This window comes from Astatotilapia calliptera, chromosome 7, assembly GCF_900246225.1.
Source record: "Astatotilapia calliptera chromosome 7, fAstCal1.2, whole genome shotgun sequence".
Lineage (NCBI taxonomy): Eukaryota > Metazoa > Chordata > Actinopteri > Cichliformes > Cichlidae > Astatotilapia > Astatotilapia calliptera.
This window is the reverse complement of record NC_039308.1, coordinates 59,385,113-59,408,550: the sequence shown is the minus strand read 5'-3', so window position 1 is coordinate 59,408,550 and position 23,438 is coordinate 59,385,113. Positions and strand designations below refer to the sequence as shown.

Sequence of the window (23,438 nt, the reverse complement as noted above, 5' to 3'; positions counted from 1 at the left end):
ACACCCAGTCCAACCTTTACTGCTGGTGTCAGGTTTGTACAAAATCCTGTTGACTTTCCTTGTTTCTCTCTCCTCTGTGGAATACTTCAGCTTTTGCATGGAGAAATGGGAATCTTTGTTTGCACACGGACACTTTAGCAGGGCGTAGGAGAGTGGGTAATCTTACGGTTGATGGTAGATTTTAATTTGTTGCCTCTGGACAGAGCTAGGAAAGCTCTGTCCTTATTCTTCCAGTTATTATGTTAAGCTAAGCTAACTGACTGCTATAGCTTCGTATTTAGACTACAGACACGACGGCGGTATCAATCTTTTATGTAATGGGGGAGAAAAAAGCGGTTTCTTGAAGACAGGAACACAATGTTAATGAATGAAAATTGGACAGCGTATTGAAACACAGTGCCAGTAAAAGTGAAAGTAGATCCTTTCAGAGTATGGTTGTATTTTGTGAATTATTGTGAAATGTTTGGCTGCCTGGTAGCTATTTGGTTGTGTGTGTGTGTGTGTGTGTGTGTGTGTCCTCACTCAGCTCACTGCTGTCCTAATGAAGGTGCTGGATAAGAGCTGACCTATCCTGACCTCTCCCTCTCTGTCTCTTCCTTCCTTCGTTTCCATTCATCTCCTAATAATGAGAATCTAATTACAGCCAATTATAACAAGCTCCCTCTCCCCTTCTCTCTCTCTTTCTGTGTCCCCGACTCTCCATCACTATCTCATTTTCTCTACCTGCAGCTCTACATGAACTCATTGGTTCCTACCTTCTCTGTCTCATTATTTCCTGCTTGTTTCCGAGTGTGTTTGTTTGTGTGCGTGTGTATGTGTTTCTCAGAAATATGGAGTAATGCCAGAGTGAATGTTACGGAGCACGCACACACTCCCTTTATCACACCTCCCCTTTGGTGTCACACCCCAGCCTCTTTTTAACACAGTCATTTATGACATGCTTCCTTCGCTCTTTTTACAGCAGTTTTTTTTTTTTTTGGTGCGTGTCCGTAATTGTCACACACCTACTTTCATCTCGTACCCTTTTCCTTCCGGTATCATTATTACACTTTCCTTTGTTTCTGTCACATTTTTTGAAAGCTTTTTATCAAAAATGACTGAAAGTGTTTAGTTCGTCACGTTGACAAAAAAATTGAAAAAGTTATGTGCCACGGGGAGATTATTTGATCGTGAAATCTTTTTAATCTGATCAGATGCTGTTTGCTGTCATTCATTCCTCTTTCTCTCCCTTCCTCAGGTTCTGCCCTCAGCGGTGAATCGTCTCCCGTCTCTTCCCCGGCCACCAGCCACAGCTCGCCGGTTACCACCCCTAAGCGGGGCTCTTTAGGGCCCCTCCTGGGCCAGAACAGGGGCCGCAGTGTCCCCAGCACACCTCCAGTAGTCACCATTGCCCCCACAAAGACAAGCAACGGCCTGTGGAGGGCCGACGGAAGACAGGTAAGACGTGTCATTCATCACGCTGTCACACCTCTGGGTGTTTCGCGCCAGTCTGAGACAAAATGTCTGCTGTTTTCTCTCTGTGCATCTGTACCTTTTGTTCCCCTGTCACGCCGGTCTCCTCTTTTCTCTCGGCCCTTCCTCGTCTCTCTCTCGTGTTCTCTCAGTACAGATGAGTGGTCTGTCGCTCTCAGTCTCCTTTATCTGTCCTGCTGCTGCTGCTGCTCCTGCTCCCTCCATTAAAGAAATAGTCCCAGTGCTTATCAACATCCAACTGTCAAAACCAGCCGTCCAAGCGTTGCTTTCTTCTCTGTGTTGTCTTACGCTTTCATTTTCATGCTTCCAGCCACCCTCTTCCTTGCTGTTCTGCGTCTTTTTCAGCAACACATTAAGTGTTTGTCTAAAAAATACACACACAGTGGAGGCTGCAGAGACTGGCACTTTTTGTCTTCAGCTTCCTGCAGATTGTGTGCGTGTGTGTACTTGACCCTTCACCACAAAAGGCTTAGGATGTGAAGGGGGACCTGCGTGTGTGTGTGTGTGTGTGTGTGTGTGTGTGTGTGTGTGTGTGTGTGTGTGTGAATTTAAGCTGTGGCAAGTAACCAGGCCCCTCAAACAATGCAGAGGTTAGCCCCCACAGTAGCCACTTCCCCCTGGATCAGAGCTGCCTTTCTCCCCCTTCACAAAGACCACTCTGTGGCCCAGCCTGCCTGGGGCTCTTATTCAGACATTCAGAGAGAATCGAGGAGGGAGGGAGGCAGGGAAAAAAATGGAGAATAGGATGTTAAGAAAGGAAGGGAGGGAGTGTAAGAATGAGCGGGAGAGCAGAGCTGTGTGTTAATTCAGTGTTTGTCCGTACTGTGCGGACAGAGCAAAGGACCGTTTAACCAAAGGAAGCAGACTGCGTGTGTTTTATTGCCAGCTCTGTGAAGGCCATTGGCTGTCTGCGAGGTCAGAGGTCAAGGAATGCGATGGCTGCTCTCCAGACCGTCCATGTGTTGCCTCCCTGTCTCGTTTTGACCTAGTGAGGATTTCTGGGAGATGGCAAAGGAAAGCTGCTTCATCCCTGGTTTGAATCTGCTTTCCATGAGTGGCATATACAAAACTATTCAAACGTATTCAAAACACGAGTATTATACTGCAAATCAAGTGTTGTACTAAACTAAGGTAGCAGATTGGGTGTTGCTGAGAGAGGTCATTTGTTTGTGGTTTGTCTGTGGTCAGCCTGACCTGTACTGCTGTCTGTTGCTGTAGCAACAAGATATGACACATTAGTGTAAATGTATGTCTTTTTCTCATTAACATACTTTGCTAAACGGTTCCAGGCAGCTGTTTCTTATTTAGAATCAGTGTCTGGTGGTCTGTTGGCTTCTTGGTTGGTTGGTTAGTGAGTCGGTGGCTCCGTCACACCAAAAAATATCGCAGCACTTTTTCATTTTCAATTCCTGGTTTTACTTTGTTTTAATATCTGTTAATCGCTAACTGCAAGCATGCAAACAAACGGTTAGATCAGCTTAATCACTGCTGTAGACTATGAGTCTTTTCATTTTCTTTTTTTGCCTTACAGTTTGGAGCATAGACTGTATATGAAAATGGGAATAAACGTAAAGTCATGGATTAATTCGCCAATATTAGTTTTGGAGTCTTCATTATAGAAGAGTTTCGTGATTTTTGGAGCTAGAAGTGATATTTGGCAGCTAATGTTTACAAGCTACAGTAGAAACTCTATAAGTGCAACACATATCTTGATGCCTACTAGTAAGTGCTAAGCATAAAACATAAACATTAAAGTTTAGAACACAGAAGATCAGTTCAGCTCAGTACAGCTGGCTGCAGTGACCACACCTTTTTCTTATAGCAGGCTGCAAACACGTTTGCCTGCTGCATTTTAGTATGGAAATTATATAAAGACTGTAAAGACTGACTTCCTTTTGGAGCACAAACAGTATAAACCATGGATGCCACCAGATGGCGATAGCTGTGTTTGCAAAGAGACATCAGTCCTACAGAAATCAAAGGAAAAAACCAGTCCCTGTCTTGACCTCTGTAAACACTTTGCTGCTAAGATTATGAGCTTAACCACACGTTTTGGGTCATGCTGAACAAAACATTAAGTTTGTTTTAAATTTATTTTAAAATTCAGGATTATCTGTTCCATATTACCTCAATGGAGCACTTTGCTTTTAGTCTGCAGGCTGACTTGTAGTTCCTAAGATATTTAAAAGTAGAATGGGAGGCAGAGCCGTCAGATTTCAGGCCTCTCTTCTATGGAGCCAGCTCCCAGTTTAGACGTGGGAGACAAATGCCCTCTTACTTTTGAGATTGGGCTTAAAACTTTCATTTTTTATAAAGCTTATAGTTACAGCTGGATCACTCACACTTTTGTCTCTCTGTGCTTATACACCACTCTGCATTTAATCATCCTTTATTATTAATCTCTGGATCTCTTCCACAGTGTCTTTTGTCTAGTCTCCTTCCCCTCACCACCACAGAGTCCTAGCAGATTGGGATAAGACTGCGCAATCATTCACTAACTAATTGTGAATCACAGGTCCTTAAACAAGGACCGTGCAGTTTCACAGTCAGACCCGCCCTGGTGAAGCAGAAACCCTCCACTCGAGGTTCTGAAACAGGACTTTAGAAACCAGTGGGCGACATCAGAGAAGCTACATCCATCTCTTACACTGTCTATGGTTTGGAGCCAACCTCAAGTGGCCATTTGGTGAATTGCAGCTACTAGACTACTTCAGTATTGGCTTCATTTCTCAGATCCTTGAGCGCTGCTTGGTTTGAACAGAATGAAGAACAATGCCGCATGACATACCAGACAAAGTGGGAGAGAGCCTTGGATACAGGCATGGGGTACTTGTTTCTTAATGCGTGTTTATATGCAGGTTTGGCAAAAAAAAGGCCTATTTGGTCATGGTGGTGATTTTGAGCAATCGAGGATCAAATGCAGTGTTGTGGTGGCCAAATCATCTGAGTGAGAAGCTCAGAGAGGGAGTGGGTGATGAAGGATGGAGCAGTTGGCTAGATATTGGGATCATCTTTCCACTTTGATCTTGACCTGTTATGACATATCAGACCCACTTTTCCACTCCGCTGAGCCTCTGGCTGCAGCTCAGAGGTTTTTACGCAATCACTCCATCTTATTTCTCACTCGTCTTTTTCCAGAACTCCTCTACTCTGTTTGAATGTAGCGCGTGCACACTCACACAGACACACACTGGAAAAATAAAAATCACACCAATAGACATAGTAAAGTCTGCTCTCACACTTTCTGTATGTCTTTGTCAGGTGGAGCCGAGTGTTCAGGGTCTCAGCAGGGAGCGGGTGGGAGCTGAGAACCCCCAGCCACAGCAGGATAAGAGGACTCCTCCCATCTCTTCACCTCACCCCCTGGCTCACTCCTTTGGCCTCACACCAAGCAGCATCATGCAAGACCCCCGAATGCAGAGCATTAGGTAAGTGTGGCACGTGCATACTGCGTAGCTGTGCAGAAAAGTCTGCGTGCAGAATTCATTCTTAAAATTATCCTCTGAATATGTTCTGCAGTTTGCCGGGGCAGATGCACCCCGTAGTGCCCTCAGGTGCCGTTCCAGAGGAGTACCTGAGAGCACTCCGGCCGTTCGCCACCTCAGACGACCTCCGTCTGAGCTCTCTGCCCCTGAGCCTCGACCCGGCCGCTGCAGCCCACGCCGCCGTCGCCGCTTACTATCATCCAGCCTACTTGCACCACCCTCTGTCCTTACCGAGGTAACAGAAACCCACACAGCTGCCATTTATCTTTTTTTAGGTTAATGCCTGTGTATAGCAGTAATCTGCATTCTTCTTTATAGCCACCAGGGGGCTCCTTGGGTTTCAATGAGAAATGTAGCTGGAGTCAGGGGCTCCCCAAATTGATGACTTCACTTAATCTTTTCTGATTAGTCTATAGCATAATCACTAGTCTTAATGGATACAACATGATGATCATTTTGTAAGTAATCTAAATAGCAGGGTGTGTGTTACAGTGCAATTGACAAGTTATCAATCTAGCTTTGGGACTGCAATATTCCTCGTTTTCTCAACCCAATCTTGTCCTCTGGTTTTAAAACACGATGCTGAATTCACTTTACTAACCAGTAGGCATTATCATTGTGGCTATTCCAATTTTTATTTACAGTCTTTTTATATAGCATGCTGGAATAAAGCAGGAAGTGTGCAGTGTCCACTATAGCTCACCGGGTTGAGGTGGCGCCCCATAACAAAAAGCTAAAGTCCTTGCTGCAGGGGCCTGGGTTCCGACCTCTATTCTCTCCATGCTTTTACTGCTTCTTCTGCACAGTCCTGTCAAATAAAAGTCAAAATGTTAAGAATTTAAAAAAAAACTACATCCTTTAATCTATTCTGCACTCACTTATCAGATAACCATCAGCTCCTCGGTGGCAGATATATTCTGACTCATTTTTTGATTTTTTTTCTGCCACAGGATGGAGGAGTCTCTGTGTCTTTCTGCACTGCGATCACAGTTCTACTCTGTGCCTGCAGGGGGTGCCTTCCCTCCACTGCACCCCTCTGCCCTCCACTTACACCTGCCTGGAGGCCGCTACCCTGCAGACCTAAACCACACAGCCTTATCTGAGAGGTAGCACTTTGTTTGTTTCTTCCTTTCCTTCTTTCTTTCTTTCTTTCTTCACTGTCTGCAGAGCTGTGTAATCTCTCTGCAGGGTAGGCACAGGTTGCTGACTGTGTGATATTTTTAGCACACACCCCACAGTGCCTCCTATACACTTATCACACACACACTGCCCTTCACACACACTGTACGCCCACAGACATGCATATGCAAGCCAGCGCTTACATAAAATCGCACACACATAACAAAGTATTTTTTTATTTTTTAAGTCCCTCTGTGTGTCTCTATTTTCTTTCAGCACTTTGAGCTGCTTTCTCAGTTTGACAATACTCATTGTTTTCCTGTGGCATAATGCACAGGGGAAATGTTTGTGTTTGAAATGGATGGCATTCATCATCTGGTTCTGTAATGGCTCCTGCATATCTTGTAGGTTTGTTTGTGTGCTATTGATTGCTTGTGTGTGTGTGTGTGTGTGTGTGTGTCATTTTCCTGTGGATACCTATTAAGTGTTCATCTGCTCTTGCTCAGTCATGCTGTGTATGGATTATTTTCCTCGTGGTAAATGGAGAGTGTGTGTGTGTGTGTGTGTGTGTGTGTGTGTGTGTGTGTGTGTGTGTGTGTGTGTGTGTGTGTGTGTGTGTGTGTTCTTCTGCAGCTGCGTGTGTGTGTGTATGTTTTAGTAGAAATGTTTGTGCGAGGTTCACCAGTGTGTGGTTAATATCTGCCTCATGTTGGGTGTTGCATCTCTCACCTTCTCCCTTTTTGTGTGTGTGTGTCTGTGTCTGTGTGTACGCATACTTGTCAACCTCCCCCACAGGCTACAGATGGAGAACGAGCTCCGCCAGCGAGAGAGAGAGCAAGAGCGTGAACGAGAGAAAGAGAGAGAGCGAGAGGCCGGGCTGGAACGAGAGCGGGAAAGAGAGAGGGAGCGAGAGGAGGAGAGGGAGCGTGAGAGAGAGCTGGAAAGACAGAAGGAGAGGCAGAGGGAGAGACAGCAGCAGATGGTCAGAGCGGCGGAGGGCCACTACCTGGCTGAGCTGCATGCTCGGAGGGCACCACCGGAGGACAGGGCCAGGCCAGGAGAAAGGCTGACCCCGAACAGACTGGGTACCTACACACAAACACGCGTGCACATGTATGTGCGCTCGCCTGCAGGTGCATGCTCAAGCATGTATACAGAGTTTTAGAAACTGATTTATTTATTTATTTATTTATTTTTTACTTAATTTCAGTTAAAATACCCAAATAGTCTGTTCTGAATATAGCTGACTCATTATGACTCATTATTATCGAGAAAGAAGACAGAAGCTCACAACACTGCTGGTTTTGATCTGCAGTAGTTTAAATTTTTAACACTTGTGTTGCTTAAATAAAGTGTCTGCCCAACACTTTGGACCTGAGCCACATATCCTGACAGCTACTGGCCAGATTGCAATGAAATCTGTTAGAAACATTTATACCCCAAAGGGGAATTTCTAATGACTTGCTGACTTCTCAAGTTGTTGAAATAAAACTATCAAAGGATGCGGTAAATTGTTTAAAGTACAAGCAGACTGACATATAAATTAGCACACTTGTGGTTGAAACCTTTACATTTTATTCTCTCTTCAAGCTCTCGCTCTTTGGCTAAAAATCTCAGCTCTGCACACAGTCTGTCTCATTTTTTTAACCTCTGTGAACACATTCTGCACGTAATACTATAACTTAAAAGGGCAATGGGAGCAGATCCTAAAATAAGGCTTCCTGCAGTGGAAAATGGACTAATATGTCCAGTTATACTTATCAAACTGAAGGACTTAGAAATAAAGACTGCATCAAATAAAGGCCCGTTACTTTGTGCTGTTGAAGTAAATAAACATCCTGATATATCAGCGTAGCACATAACACATGCACTTTCCATAACTCCACAGTTTCTCCAGATAAATCCAAGGACTCCGAACACCCAGGTTTTTCAGCACCTAAGCCTCTGCAGCCTAGCATTCACTCCTCCAGGGGCTCTGTGCCATACCCAGTGCCCAGCTTGTTGCCTTCTCACCTGGGGAAACCTCATGCTGGTGCTGTTGGTGGGATCCATGGAGCTCTTTCCGCCAGCATGATGAGTCAGAGAGCCAGCGAGGAGGCGTGGTTAACACAACAGCGAGCACAAGGACAGGACAGGGAGCTTGGCCTCAGGTCACCGGGGAAAGGGGTGGAACCGAGGAGAGACGGCAGCCGGTGAGAATTAGCTGCTTCTTCCTTTGAATACAATTTGTATCCCTTTTGAAACACCATGCACTCTTTATTAGGTCCAGAATTTGAATAAAAAGTTTCTTTCTGTTCCTCTAAGCAGTACCGGTTCAGTCTATCACAACCCAGGCAGCAAAGATGTCGCAGCCTGCCTCGGCGCTCCACCGCCGCTAATCTCCCCAAAAGCTCCTCATCAACCTCCTGCCCCTGCCACTACACTGTGGAACCCAGCTTCTCTTGTTGACGCACCTGCAGACTCCCGCAGAAAACTAAACGCCCCAACGCCACCGAGTCGACCGCCACCGGGATTGACCAGAGCCGAGAGACCGCCTGCGGCATGGGGGGAGAGGCTGGAAGAGGGCAACAGGAGGATGGCAAAAAGCCCAGAAAGGTTCGCCTCACTCAGGGGAGCAAGTTTACAGGAGTGCTGGAACAAGAGTGAGCAGGACAGAGCCATCCAGAGCCTCTACCACCGGCATCACATCAATAACCTCCACCAGCGATCCTTTATGCCTCCGTCTATCTCCAGTGGAGCCTGCACTGACCTAGGGGGACGGTGCCAGGCTGCTTCTCCGCCAGCGGTAAGGGAGCGACCGCATCAGGTGCCTGACAGCATGATGGTGTACGATGAGGTTCTCCAGCAGCATCGCAGGCTGCTCAGCAAACTCGACCTGGAAGAGAAGAGGAGGAAAGAGGCCAAAGAAGGAGGTGAGAGGAATAAAACAGAAAGCAGCAGGAGGTGGAGATGGAAGACTAAAGGGAACTGCAGATCAGGTCATTACTGATGCACAGGCCTGCAATTGTTTTAATAATGCTCTGCCTTTACCAGGTTATTACTATGACCTGGATGAGTCATATGATGAGAGCGATGAGGAGGAGGTGAAAGCTCATCTGAGAAGAGTGACAGAACAGCCTCCACTCAAGCTGGACACGTCTTCAGAGGTGCGAAAACACACACAGTCACATATGCATTCATCACAGGTATTAAGTTTTTTGGGAGTTTTTTTTCCCCTTTTGTCTGATTGATCTTTCTCCAAAGAAAGTGGATTTTCTGCGTGTGTGTGGTCTTACTACGCTGACCCATCGCGATGATCTTCTGGCTCAGAAGAGGAGGAAGAGGAGGAGGATGATGAAAGAGCGCAGCGTCTCTCCTCCGGCTGTGCAGGGCAAGAAAAAGGCCTGCTCATCTTCAACATCTTCAACACCCACAACTCCCTTAACTACTCCGTACTCTGCCGAGCAGATGGACTGCACCCCCGAACTGGAGAAGAAAAAAGACTTCCTCCTTATGTTCAACCTCTCGCACGTCAGCCCACAGCAGAGGAGAGGTAACAACCTGTTTGGTATCCACACACACATCCTACGTGCTACTCTGCTTTCTTCAGAGTTGCTCTGGTGATTCCCCGTGGAGGGGATAAAAAATGAAGCATGTGAGAAGAAAATAAAGTTAGGAAGAATCTGAAGGCTGGAGTGGGATTTTCTGATTTGTCCAGCAAGAGTAGATTTGAGCCCACATCCAGGAAAGACATGGTACTGCTTCAGAATGTGTGAAATCTGTTTAAAAGGTCATTATTTTATGAAACTGGATAAACTGCAGATGTATAATGGAAAAAACTGGCAAAACTAAATATGTAGAAAAATATCTTCAAGTACACTTTTGGGTGGCTGCTATATCAGGTAAACCTATTAAACTACCTGTTAACGAAAATCAACCAATCGCGTGGCATTAGCTTAGAGCAGGGGTCCGCAATCCCAGTCCGCGAGGACCAGTGCCCCTGCAGGTTTTAGATCTCACCCTGGGTCAACACACTTGAATCACATGATTAGTTCATTACCAGCCCCCTGGAGAACTTTAAGACATGTTGAGGAGGTAATTTATCCATTTAAATCAGCTGTGATGGATCAAGGACTCATCTAAAACCTGCAGGGACACCGGCCCTCGTGGACTGGGATTGGGGACCCCTGGCTTAGAGCATTTAGGCGTGTAGACATGGTCGTGATGACCTGCTGAAGTTTAAACTAAGCATCGGAAAGAGAAGAACGTTCATTTTAGTGACTTGAACAAGGCATGGTTGTCAGGGTACTCCAGAATCTGAGGATCGTCTGGGATTTTCCCACACAGCCATCTTTACGGTTTATAAACACTGGTCCAAAAAAGATAAGATATCAGTAAGCATTAGTTCTTTGGGTGAAAATGACCTGAAAATGAAGTGCTGATGTCAGGAACAACAAAAAGTGCAACTATAGTATGCAGAAGAGCAAAATGTATGAAATCGTGAAGCAGATTTGCTACAAAAGCAGTTATTAATCAGAAAAACTTGGTCCTAAGAAAGTGGCATTGGCATGTATAAGGTGTACAATGCAAAAATCTTAGGGGTTTAAAAATAACATGAAGGTGACCACAAGTCCATACCGTCTGCAGTAGTCATTGAAAACAGATGGTGACTCTGGCTGTACGTTTGGGGTTCTTGTCATGCTGCAGGATGAATGAGGACCAATAAGATGCCTCTCTGATGGCAGAATGCAATGAATGAGAAATTTTCCATTGCTCTCTCAAGTTTTTATATTAAAAGTTAGAAATATTATTATGCAAAGACTGCCTAAGAAGTGTTAAATATTCTTAGAGCTCTTTGTTTTTCACACTGGCTGTGTTTTTATTTTATTTTACCCCTCTGTTAAAAAGAATCTCATAACTACAATCTGAAAATTGGATTTTCAAATACCAGCGTAAACTCTCTGTTGTTAAATGATTATTACTTGCTTGCAGGGACACTGTTGTATAATCAGCAGCTCACTTGCACTCTCTTTTAAAGTTTTTCCTCTTCATTTTCTGAAGACTTTTCTGTAAGGCCAGTGCTTCAGTAAGATTTAGTTGTCGATGAAATGGGGCATAAAATCTAAACTCAGTGTACGCTATTCTGACCTTAAGAAAACATTTGGAGACTGTTGAGGGGGGGAAACTGGTAAGAACTTCATTAAATTGAATTTTTTTTCCTCTCTGAATTGGGCATTACCCTCAGATCATCCATTTACTGACACTTCCCCATTAGTTCCCGGCCAAGTCATTTTTTTTAACACATATTTTTTTAAAATATGAGTGATGGGTGTTCTCATTCTGTCTTTTTCTCTGTAGATAAAGAGAGAACAGAAGAGCTGCTGAAGGCCATTCAGAGGAAGACTGTGACGTTAGACACACTCAGATATAATCCTTTACCACTGTGCAGAAGTCCTCCGGCTCCCTCCACTGGTGAGGCACACGCAGACAAACGCAGGAAACATGAATGCATGCGCTCTCGATTAATCAGCAAACAACTCTTTAATAAAACTTCTGCTTTTCTTTTAGGTGACTCCTTCTCAGCACCTCTGCCGTGTCCGTCAAATGGACACCTGTACCCAGACTCTCCCAGCCCCTCCCCTCCCTATCTTAGCAAACATAAACACCTTCATAACGACGCGCACAAACCACCTGTAGACTCCACGGTGACTCGGCTCCCTCCTCCCTTGGCCCCACATCATGAAAAGGTTGAATTCGTGGAGACACAATCGAACAGGAAGCGCCAGGGCCTCCAGAACGGCGCTGGCACTGGCGCTGCTGCTGCTCAGAAAAAGGAGCCCAGTCAAGTGCAGAATGGGCGGAATCGACCCTTGGAGCGGTTCACCCCTGAGGCCTTCGCTCAGCACTTCCATCAGGCTGTGCTGCAGTCCACACACAGCACACTGCAGAACAAAGGTTAGCCACGCTCCCATAGGTGCATGACCTGATTGTTCTTTAATGTTAGGGGTTTGCCACCTAGTGGTGTCAGTGTGCACTGCACTGCCTTTAAAATGTAAACAAAAGTCCAGTTCCTATCACGTTAAGTGAAAATCACATCAAGCTGTTAAAAAGAGCTACAAGGACTGACTTTGCTTTTTGTTTGTTTTGTCTCACTCTCTTCTTCTTAAGGACTCTCAAATTGTGTCCCAGAGGCCGGCGTGAAGGCCGATCCCTCGCAGCCTCACAGCGTCTCTCAGCTGAAAAGTTCAAATCTCATCCATGTCTCTCAGCGTGCACATATCAATGGCCATCACTTCCCTTCTTCTGTAGCCAACCGGGACACTCTAGCCCCACAGGAGAACCTGTCTGAGGATGAGGAAGAGTCCGATCAGGAAGAGGACGAAGAGGAGGAGGAGGAGGAGGAGGATCTTCCAAGGAAGTGGCAGGGCATTGAAGCTATTTTTGAGGCCTACCAGGAGTATGTGGACGGTGAGTCAGTGACATAGCACATGCATTACCCCAATAGTCGCTTTTTCTGTGATATGATGAAAACAGAGAAAGTTATTTATATACATGATGTAAAAACATTTTGTTGCATACATAATTGTAAAAGTTGTGCACTGCAAATGCCTACATATACAACTTGCATGTAAATAGTTTTCAGCAAGAGTGTGAGATTAATCTCAGAAGTCGGGTCAAAAATCAGTGAACAGTAAAAGAATTAGCCGGAGATGCAGGGACTCAAATTTGAAATTCTTGACTTTTAAAACTTAAGAGTTCTCAACCACCTATAACCTGCATGTTAATTTTTTGTAGGTTGTTAATTTAATATATGAATTGAGACATGAAAAACATCAAATGTCTTGGCAGATGTGCAGCACTATGGATTTCTTGGAGAGCTTTATGTCTTCTGGATAAATATAGATCCGTTCAGTTTTATTTATATAGTGCTAAATCTGCTTTATATTGTAACCCTATTGTAAGACCATACATTAATAAATTTAACCCCAAACAGTTCAATTCTTTATTACATGATTTATAGTTACAAAAATGACTGCATATATGTAACATTTACTCTTGATGTTCATATATTTTGCTAAAAAACATTCAGAATTTTTTTTATTTCTTTGTTAATTGGTCGGAGCAGTGGGCTATAGGGGTTGGACCCCCATTTTCCTTTAGCAAAAATTCAATGAGGTGCTGGAAACATTCCTCAGAGATTTTGCTCCACATTGACATGATGGCATCACTCAGTTGCTGCAGATACTCCCCGACATCCCAAAGGTGCTTTATTGGATTGAGATCTGAGTACTGCGGAGGCCATTTGAGTACAGTGAAATTACTGTCACATTTAAGAAACCAGTTTGAAATGATCTGAGATGTTTGACATGGTGCGTTGTCCTACTGAAAGCAGCCACCAAAAGATGGTACACTGTGGTCATAAAGGGATGGACATGGTCAGCAATGATACTATATCTTGTATCTTGGGTAGTGGGTGAAAGGAGGCCCTGTAGTTAGCTGACAGTATTGGCACCTGCTGTTGTACCTCATCTGCTTCATGGTCTGATGTGTTACCTTTACCTTGTTTGTAATGAGTTACTGCTGCTCTCCTGTCAGCGTGAAGTATTCTGGCCATTGTCCTGTGACCTCTGACAACCCAGAGACAACTGCCACTCACTGATATTTTCTCTTTTTTGGGCCTTTCTTTGTAGACCATAGAGATGGTTGTGTGGGGAAATCCCAGTAGATCAGCAGGTTCTGAAATAATGTCCCTGTGATAACAGTGCAAAGGTTGCATGGACTAATTGTACATGCAGAAGGAAAAGGCATTGAAATGACACTGAAACAATGGACGAACATGATTTAGAGAGACTCAAGTTGTTTTTTGTTTTGTTTTTTTAAATCTAAATTTAAACCCTGAGTTAGCGTCATCTGCTACATACAATTTAGACATCTTTTAGACCTCTAATCAAAAGTAAATAGCTCAGCGGGTACACTGGTGTGTGTGAGCTCAGGGGGGCTAAAATTGGAGTAAAAGACAAGTTAAAATGCAATATAATTAACTGAAACTGCCTGTTTTCTCTTCACAGAATGGAGTATAGAGAGGCAAGTCCTTCACAGTCAGTGTAAAAGACTCGAAGCACAGAACTACAATCTGACCAGAACTGCAGAGCAGCTCTCTATCACTATGGGGGTAAGCATCATTTTGTGTCTTCCACGTATGTGTACTCTTTGGTGCCAGTGTTGCCATCTCCTGTTGTAGCAATGTAGCTTGGTGCATAAAGCCTTGGTTTCTGTAATAACAGCCGTGTCTATCCTTCGTTTATTAGGAGCTGGTGACTCAGAGGCAGAAAGTAAGAGAGGAGAGGGAGAGACTGCAGGCCCAGCTCGAGCACTTCAGGAGGTGTTTGACTCTACCGAACATTCACTGGGGCAGGGGCCAAGTGAACGGGCACACGCCGAGGTGACCTCTGACACAGACTCTCCAAAGCCTCTGACAGCGGAGGAACAGTAACAAGAACGGGCTGGAGCCGGGCCACTCTCCTCACTCGAAGCACTCGACGGAGCCAACAGTTGTCTTGTTACCCTTTTTGGACAGTCAATTCTGTCACATGACTGGTCCCAGATACACCTTACTACCTGCTATATTTGTATCACAGTAACTGTAATCCATGGTGTCCATGTAGAGCTTAAACGGTCTGATTCTTCCCATGGATTTCAACAACACTGCGTAGCTACGGCAGCATCGTTGTTAGAGTAACGCTAACCACTCCTACTTGAGTTGGCTTTCAAGTACAGCAATGTGAAAAAGAGAGTACAACCTCTTTCAGTTCTAAGGTTTTACTTATCAGGACATAATCACAAAAATCATCTGGTCCTTAACAGTTCAAATGCAATATCAGTTGGACAATAACAGCAGTGTGTCAGAACTAAGTACACCTCACAGTTCAGTGCTTGAAGAACCACCTTTAGGAGCAATAACTTGAAGTAAACATTTTCTGTATGACTGCAGCAGTCTCTTACATCATTGTGGAAGAATTTTGGCTCAGTCTACTTTACAGCGTTGCTTCAGTTCACTGGGGTTTTCTTGCATTTGTTTATGCATGGCTCTCTCGAGGTCCTGCCACAGATTTTTAGACAGGCTGAGGTCTGGACATTGTCAGGGCCATTGGGCCTCATTCACTAGTATTTATGTAAATTTTTGTTACACAAGCGTGTATGAAAAAATGTTGTTGGAATCATAAATTGCGCCCAGCGCCCTTTTTTGTTTTACCAACACACGTTTGTTACTGAATCTGAATCCAACAGGATTCTGCAATCTTCATACTGCCACGGCCCGATTTCTCTATATATGTAAATGCATTGACCTCAAAGCGAAGTAGAGACAGCTGTGGTGATGTTGTTAAGACCTGCAGTGCTAAGGAAGAAAGCAGGAAAAAGTCTGACTGAAGAAACTGAAACAAGTTTGAACAACAGACTATAAAATAAAATAAAAAAGAAAACAGCTGAAGAATGAGGAGCAGCTGATCTGTCCAAGATGAGAAACTCAATCCTTTCTTTTTCTAATATCTGTGGAGAAGTGCCAAGACACTGGATTTTAAGGAATCATATCCAGCGATACGACAGAAGTCATTTTAATGAAAAAAGAACATTTAATGTAAGATGAGATAAAGGGATATTGGAATACATTTAAATTAAAAGACCTCCACCTTTTCAATTTTTTATTTATTTAATTGTAATTCTGATAATCCTGATTTTATTATTCGTAGTAGTAGCAGGAGCAGTAATAATATTAGTATTTAAAGACAGGTGTTTACATTTTCTGAGACATTTCTCTGTACACTTGGCCAGGGGCACTTCTAAATTTCTTTATAGACTACAAACAAGTTTGCATATTAAAATATCGATGAATCACAGATTTGTGTGTAACCACTGTTTGTGAATGAGGCCCACTGTCTTGCTGCACGACCTAATTTCTGCAAGTTGTTCCACTAAAATCGTGTAATTTGTTCAGATGCAACTTTGCAAACCTAAGCCATGCTGCCATGAGAGAAGAGGCTTTCTCCTGGCAACCCTTCCAAACAAGCCATACTAGTTCAGTCTCTTTCTAACTGTACTGTCATTAACTTTAACATTTAACATGCTGAATGAGGCCTGAGATGCAGCTCTTGGGTTTTTGCAGTTCCTCTGAGCAGTGCAGCGTTTGACCTTGGGGTAAATTTACTGGGGCGTCCACTCCAGGGAATGTTGGCAACTGGTTTGCATGTATTCCACTTGTTAATAATCTTTCACTTAAAAAAAATTGAAAATGGCCTCATAACTCTTTTAAAACAATTGCTTCTCAGATCACTGCTGATGTCTTATCTCCTTGGCACTTTGTTAAAACACACCTGAATGCTCCTGAGCTGCAAACTTCCAAAACTGCTTTTATAGAGGTTCTCACACTTGCTGATGGTCAATCAATCAGCCAGCACCTAGCTGCTCTTAATTGCTATAGAGGCAGTGAGGGTGTGCTTAGTTTTTCATGCACTGCTTGGAAATTCTGTTATAGTTTTTGGTGAAATTAATAATGACACGGTGTAATGCAGCATGCTTATCTGAGGTTATAGTTAAATAATGTTAGAACCCAGTAAGGACCAGATCATTTATTATGTGCTAATATGTTCATTCTTAGATTCGAAAGAGAGTGTGCTTTTTTTTTTTTTCCTTCACAAGACTGTATGCCCAGTGTACAGTCATATTTTCATATGGATTTAAAATGTTTCAGTCTACACTAAATAAATGTATCAGCAGGCACATATCTGTAGCTTCTCTGGGCAGCAATGAGGTAATCCGGGTGTGCAATGATCACCCAGTTGGACCTCAGAAAATAAAAATTGAGTCAAGGAATCAAGCACACCTCAGGCCTTAAACTTGACAGGATGCACTTGAAATGTAAGCAGAGGGAAACTTGACCGTCCTCTGTATTGTATGTTGTTGCTTAGTTATATATATCTGACAGATGAAGCGGTGTGTGTCGCTGGTAAAAGCTCTACGGAGCGTAGGGAACGTCTAAAATATCTATATAACAGCAAATGGTATCAATGGCATTTTTTTAGGTCAGATTTTTTTAATGGGTAATGTCACTTGTGATAGATGAAGAGTTTTGTATGCTTTATCGGTTTAACCATTTGTCGTGGGAAGCCATATGCTTTGTTTAAACTGCTGCTGGTCAGAATGAAAAGGTTTAGAAATTTAAGGAGACTGGCACAGTCGGTGTTACGTGACGCTAAAATGATTGAGAGGTGCACTGTGGATGGAGAAACGTCAGTCATGTACCATTTTTTTTTTTGGATGGTACACCCGGGAGTCTGTGTCTCAAAGCCCTTAACATGACCATAAATGTTAGAGAGATAAATAAGTCATTGAAATGCAGATTCTGCATCACTTGAGCGAGGATTTCTCACAGTTTTTGTCCAATTTCAACTGAAAACTACTTTCAGGAAGAGAAAAGCCAAACTATTTAGTTCACTATTCCAATTCATGTCAAAACTAATTTAAAAAAAGACACCTGTAATAATTATTTATTGTTTTATGCATAACCTAAGCGACAGAATAACAAACTATACCTTTCACTGGTATTTTGATGAGACTTCTTTTTGTTTAAGACAAAAAATAATGTCACTTGTTCAGTTTCTATCTACAAGCACAAGCACCGTAGCAATCCCGCCCTCCCCTCCAGTTCACCTGACCGTCCTGCGTCACTTTTTCCGTCTCCTCTGCAAACCTGCTGTGAAATCTTGCCTATTTGCTTCAATCCGTTGTTATGTAATTTATTATTTGGGCTGTATAATGGCAATGAATTATTTATTAACATACGGTATATTGCTGTAAATTCGGGTGTAAATTTACATTAAAATACTTGTAAAAACTCCTCACTGTTATTGTTGCATATCTGAATTTTTACTTCTCTGAAATATTTATCAGAGGTCTGTGTTTGCATTTATTCAGCAAGTGGTCTTACACAGAATAGCTGATTAAAATGTACAAAATGTCATTATGTCTGACCCTCCATAGCTCAAAAAACAAAACAAAACAAACTGAGAGCAGCAACAAAAACTCCCAAGCCTTTGGAGGTCTTCAAAGTTTGCACACAAATTGTGTCCTCCATAATTATTATGAATGGATTTAATCATTGTAATTCTCAGACAGCGAGCATCTCCTGTGGACCTGGTGGTTATATTTGAAAGGATAGCATTACCAAGTTTTAATAACAGACTTTAACATGCACTTAAGGAGGCACTCTCAGTTGCTGTGATTGCTAGGTTTAAAAATAGTCCGCATCAATGTGCTGCTGACAGCATGCCCTCCCTTAGTCATTTCTTCACCTGATATTTTATTGCCTCAGTGTATGGGATTTAAACGACAGAAGTGGATACCGTTTGGATTTTTCTTTTTAATCATTAGTGTAAGGCATGTCTGCACAGGGGAAAAAAGCCCTGATATCTAGTACAGTGTAAAAGTCTTGATACTCCCCTCATTTATTCATATTTCACTTTTAATTTAGTCCTTGTACCAACCACTTAACACTGGCCCATGAGTTATTACACCAGTCACCTAACTCAAGGGATGAATCAGTGTTATGTTTACACATAACTAATCAAGGAACCAATTTTAAATGTATGGACTTTGGCATTTTTTGTGACAGGCTGCTAGTAACAAAGATAAGTTTGATCAACAAGGTGATTTCCAGAGCGCTATTAGCCAAAACCGTGACATATCTTATCAGGGTCTGTAGTGTGTCATTAACAAATCTGAAGTACGCAAATGAAACTGAAACAAATGAAGGAGAAAAGAACGGTATCTGTAAGTCATGTCCATAGAAAACAAAATCCAGCAATGACCTGACACAGAACCTGAGATTCGACTCGATCTACTATCTACTGTTCACGGACCATCTGAAATGGTCTCACTGTAAAGGTGGCTGTCAAGAAGGCAGCCTCAAGTAAGGGAAATCATGAGAAAAGGCTGAGATGCCAAATTACACAAGAACTAGACTGAAAATCAGGGGCAACAGGTTTTATGAAGTGATGAATCCAAATTTGAAATTGTTGGCTCAAATCGTCAATATGTATGAAGTAGATCAGGAAATGTGTACAACTGTGAGTGTGACCCATTTGTACAACACGGTGGAACATCAGTCATGGATTGGCCTCCCCATAGCCCAGACCTCAGTATTAATAAAGCAGTATGGCGTCATTGCAACAGAGAATGCAACAAAACGCAGCCGACATCCAAAGAAGACATTTAAATGTCCTTCAAGAAGCCCAGAGAGCTATTCCTGAACATCGGTTCAAGAAATTACAAAAGAAACACAGGCTGTGCTGGAGAATAAAGGTGGTCCTACCAAATATTAACTTTCAAGGTTTTTAGAATTGTATGTTTCTGCCTATTTCCATTTATTGCACCTATTTCCCATTCTGTACTCAGTAATGTACTTGTCATATATATATATATATTTTAGTCCCAGAATTAAAGGGACATCAGTTTTTGAAAAATGAGTTCTGGTCTCTGTTTTTTTGTTTTTGTTTTTAAAGGGTCTACGTGGTCTCCAGCTCAGATAAGATGGTATGGAATAAATACTATACCGTGGATAAGCATTAAGTCAACAAACCCTATCTCAGTTCATTTAAAAAAAAAAAAAAAAAACACGAGATTTTCCTGAAAAGATTTTTCACGATTGGGAGGTTTTGATGACCACATTTGAAGCTGCTGTATGACCTGATGCTCCAAAATCAGCAAAAGATTATTTAACTGCATTCCGTGCAGTGACTGTGAAGACCATAACATGCGATTCAATTTCACATCCATAAAAACAGAAACATTTTCTGTGTTCTGCAGCGCAGTGTGATCCTAAACCGATTCTTCTCTCTTATCTCGAAAAAAAATGTTTCAACTTCAAAACACAAGCACAAAGTAATTGTTATGTTATATGTCGCTTTATATTTCTTGCCTGAAGGAAAACTTCTGCCTTGACATTTATTTGACAGGTTTAGCCAAACTAAAAGCTGTGCACATAAGATAGAAATGATTACTTTTAGTTTTGCTATCATCAGGCATGATTTAATGCAAGTTCACACTTAGAGCTTGCACCACTCCTATATCACATGCATTTTTTGAGAACACCTAAGCAATTTTAGTCAAGTAGGTAGCTGGACTTTGATTATACTACAATATTTCCCCACTGCAAATGACTGCTTTTACTTTTATAAAACTTATGAACACTTTTTTGAACTTCTGGCTAAAATAGATCACTCTCTTTAAGATGAGAAGGGGATTCAAACTATTGCCCACAAAACATCAGACTTAGATTGTTTTTCTCTACATAACATCTCATCCTATTGAGAACAAACATCACGGAGAGATGTGTTTCAGTCTCTTTGTCATTGTGATGAATCGTTACCATGTTTTTAATGACCGCAGGTTGGAAAATGATTTGGTTGAGAATACTGATACACAGAGGGACAATTCCAGGAGTTTGCGGCCTCCATTAGCATGACTATGGAGATCATCAATCTGCTGCTCGTTCTTTCAAAAAATAGATTTGTTTGAGTGCAATTTTTAATTTCTAACCAACTGCATCTAAGATATGTAACATTATTTGACCGTGATGCTTGGCTATTAAGAGCAAAGACATATTAAGTATTATTACTTATTTATTAAAACTTCCTAGATTAATAATAATGGGAATATTATTTAAAACATTTTAACACGTTTATTTATTTATGCACTAAGGAAGGGGTGCTGCAACACAGCCAACACCCCTACCTCCCTGCTCATGGAAACATCTGGCTCAGAAAGCTTCTGGAAGCTTATCACCAGATAGTTGTTCTCTGCAGAGACATAAAAGATAAGATGAACCATGGAAATGCAGGCAAACAACTGAGCCAAAAGTCAACATCCATATCACAGATAATCATTAAGTCAACAAACCCTAACTAATTTACACTCACCTGTTACAACAATGATCTCATTGCTCTTGGAGCGGACTCGGAGGGTGCTGAGATCATTCTGAGGGTCAGTATCGCTGATCACGCTCCGGGCTAATGCCACAAGGTTTTGAAGTTGCTCTGCATACTATACAGTCATGGACTGATCCAAAGTTGATCTGATGGGGATGCCTTAAAACTAAGATAAGATAAGATAAGATAACCTTTATTAGTCCCACACGTGGGAAATTTGTTTTGTTTTAATTAATTTATTCAGAAATTCATCAGACATTCAGACTTCATTTGAAGATTTTCCTGGATAAATATTCTTTTTGGCAGAGGTGTAGTGCTTCCGGTGTGGTAACCTAGTCATTACCACACAGACAAGGGCCGTCAGTCATGAGGGATGCTCTCTACAACATCTGGACATAGCCAGTGGCCGTTTGACCCCCCTGCACCTCCTGAAGCTCCATTGTTCCACTGAAGGAAAAAGCACCCCAGACCATTATGCCGCCTCCTACACTGTGGAGCGTTGAAAACATCTCAGGTGGGATCTGCTTGTCCTGCCAGTAATGTTGGAAACCATCAGGACCCTCAAGGTTCAATTTTTTCTCACCAGAGAATAAAACTTTCTTCCAACTTTCAATGACCCGTGTTTGGTGCACTCTTGCAAAGTCCAAACGGTCAGTTCTGTGGTGTTCAAGGAGACGAGGATGGTGAAATTTTTGGGGGTCTTCCACTTGACTTTTTTGTTCCATAACCCTCAGGACCTTTTAAGAAATTCCAAATGACTGTCTTACTGCTCCCACCTCAGCAGTGATGGCACACTGCGAGAGACCCTGCTTTTGCAGTTCAACAACTTGACCACGTTCCAAAAGGGAAACTTTTTTTGCCTTTGCCATCAGAACGTCATGACAGTGTGAATACCTGACAGAAAATGACAATGAATCCACATTTTTGCACAGATTTGGCCTTTTAAAGGCATGTGATCCTAAACTTGCGATCAGCTATAAAACAGCCTGTTTCAGTTTAAGCGTTGTTTTCAATAAACTGCATGCTCAAAAGAATGTTTTGTCTCACTCACATTTCTTCTTGCTGCATATTGAAGCTCTACTTGGAACCTTGTTAAGCTCCAACCATGCAAAATATGATTTTTTGCCATTTTTCAAGTGTTCTTAAACTTTTGATTGTATATAACGTTGGTATTGGTATTACGATTGATATACTTTGTTTCTATCCTCTAAGTTTAGTTTGAGCTCACTTAACTGTGTAACAAATTATTTTTTGGAAATGAAAAACATGTACTATGAATAATGTCTGAACCTTTTTGGTTTGACTATTTTATTTATTGTCTGTAATACATTTAAACAACAGAAGCTGACCCAAAATGCTTTAGACTCAGGACGATCTATATTCCAGGTCTCCAGAAAGTGATATTTTAAAATAAATAAAAAGCTGAAAGGTGTTTTACTTTATTAAGTAATTATTGTGCAATCACTGTGATTTAGTGGTTGTCAAAATGTTGTCATGAACAGTAACTTGAAAAAATCCTAAAACCTGACATGACATGAAGCAGGACAGACAGAGGAGAGAGACACAAAGGGAACCTACATAGACAAAGAGATAACACGTGACAAACAGAAAAAGACTAATAAACAAGGAGACACGGGTGAATCACAAAGACTAAAACTCACCCAGAGCATCCTGACCAAATGTGTCACAGTCTGGTACATAAATTGCTCTATTGCTGACCGCAAGGCACTGCAGCAGGTGGTGAAAACCGCTCAGCGCATCACAGGGACTCCACCTCCTGCCACTGAGGATGTCCACAAGAATAGATGTCTACGCCGAGCAAACATCATTCTCAGGGACTCCTCTCATCCTGCCAAGACACTCTTCCAGCTCCTCCCCTCCAGAAGGCGCTACAGGACCCTTCAGACTAAAACCAGCAGGTTTAGGAACAGCTTCTGTCCCACAGCTGTCACCCTACTGACCTCAGTCCCCTGCTGAACCTTTTCATCCACACTCACTCAATCCTTCTACACTCCTAGTGACCACGATCATTGCTGTCATTCATTCTCAATATTCACCATATTCTCACATTGGTTACGGCTATAGATTTTAGGACACTGACATACATAGTCTCTGTTATAATGCGTACACTGTTCACTGTTATAGTCAGTTCAGAGCGCTACGCTTCCACTACTGTAGATATATTCATAGCACTCTGTAGATCTGTTTGCCACACACTGGTACATCTATGTATGTATTTATGTAGCACATCTGTGTATTTGTTCATAGTACATCTGTATATTTGCCCATTTGTATAGCAATGTAGAACATCTGTATGCTATACAGGCCATCTGTATATCTGTACATATGTATACAACAGTATACATATGTATACACAATGTACATTTGTCTGTAGCTCATC

At 42.4% G+C, this 23,438-nt stretch overlaps 1 protein-coding gene across 7 annotated transcripts in view; it reads left to right on the top strand.

Moving 5' to 3' along the window:
* LOC113026923 (genetic suppressor element 1-like) overlaps positions 1-17,949 on the top strand; it is a 39,532-nt gene extending 21,583 nt beyond the window's left edge. For 6 of the 7 annotated variants that reach the window (XM_026176211.1, XM_026176217.1, XM_026176216.1 and 3 more), the window contains exons 3-16: positions 1,238-1,437; positions 4,735-4,901; positions 4,993-5,193; positions 5,909-6,064; positions 6,873-7,162; positions 7,966-8,269; positions 8,382-8,989; positions 9,111-9,223; positions 9,321-9,609; positions 11,415-11,528; positions 11,625-12,011; positions 12,225-12,524; positions 14,126-14,229; positions 14,366-17,949. In XM_026176211.1, the coding sequence (XP_026031996.1) occupies positions 1,238-1,437; positions 4,735-4,901; positions 4,993-5,193; positions 5,909-6,064; positions 6,873-7,162; positions 7,966-8,269; positions 8,382-8,989; positions 9,111-9,223; positions 9,321-9,609; positions 11,415-11,528; positions 11,625-12,011; positions 12,225-12,524; positions 14,126-14,229; positions 14,366-14,503 (3,371 nt within the window). In that variant the 3' untranslated portion in view covers positions 14,504-17,949. The remainder of the gene's footprint in view (positions 1-1,237; positions 1,438-4,734; positions 4,902-4,992; positions 5,194-5,908; positions 6,065-6,872; positions 7,163-7,965; positions 8,270-8,381; positions 8,990-9,110; positions 9,224-9,320; positions 9,610-11,414; positions 11,529-11,624; positions 12,012-12,224; positions 12,525-14,125; positions 14,230-14,365) is intronic. The other variant, XM_026176212.1, reaches the window with a different exon arrangement.
* The last annotated feature ends 5,489 nt before the right edge of the window (positions 17,950-23,438 follow it).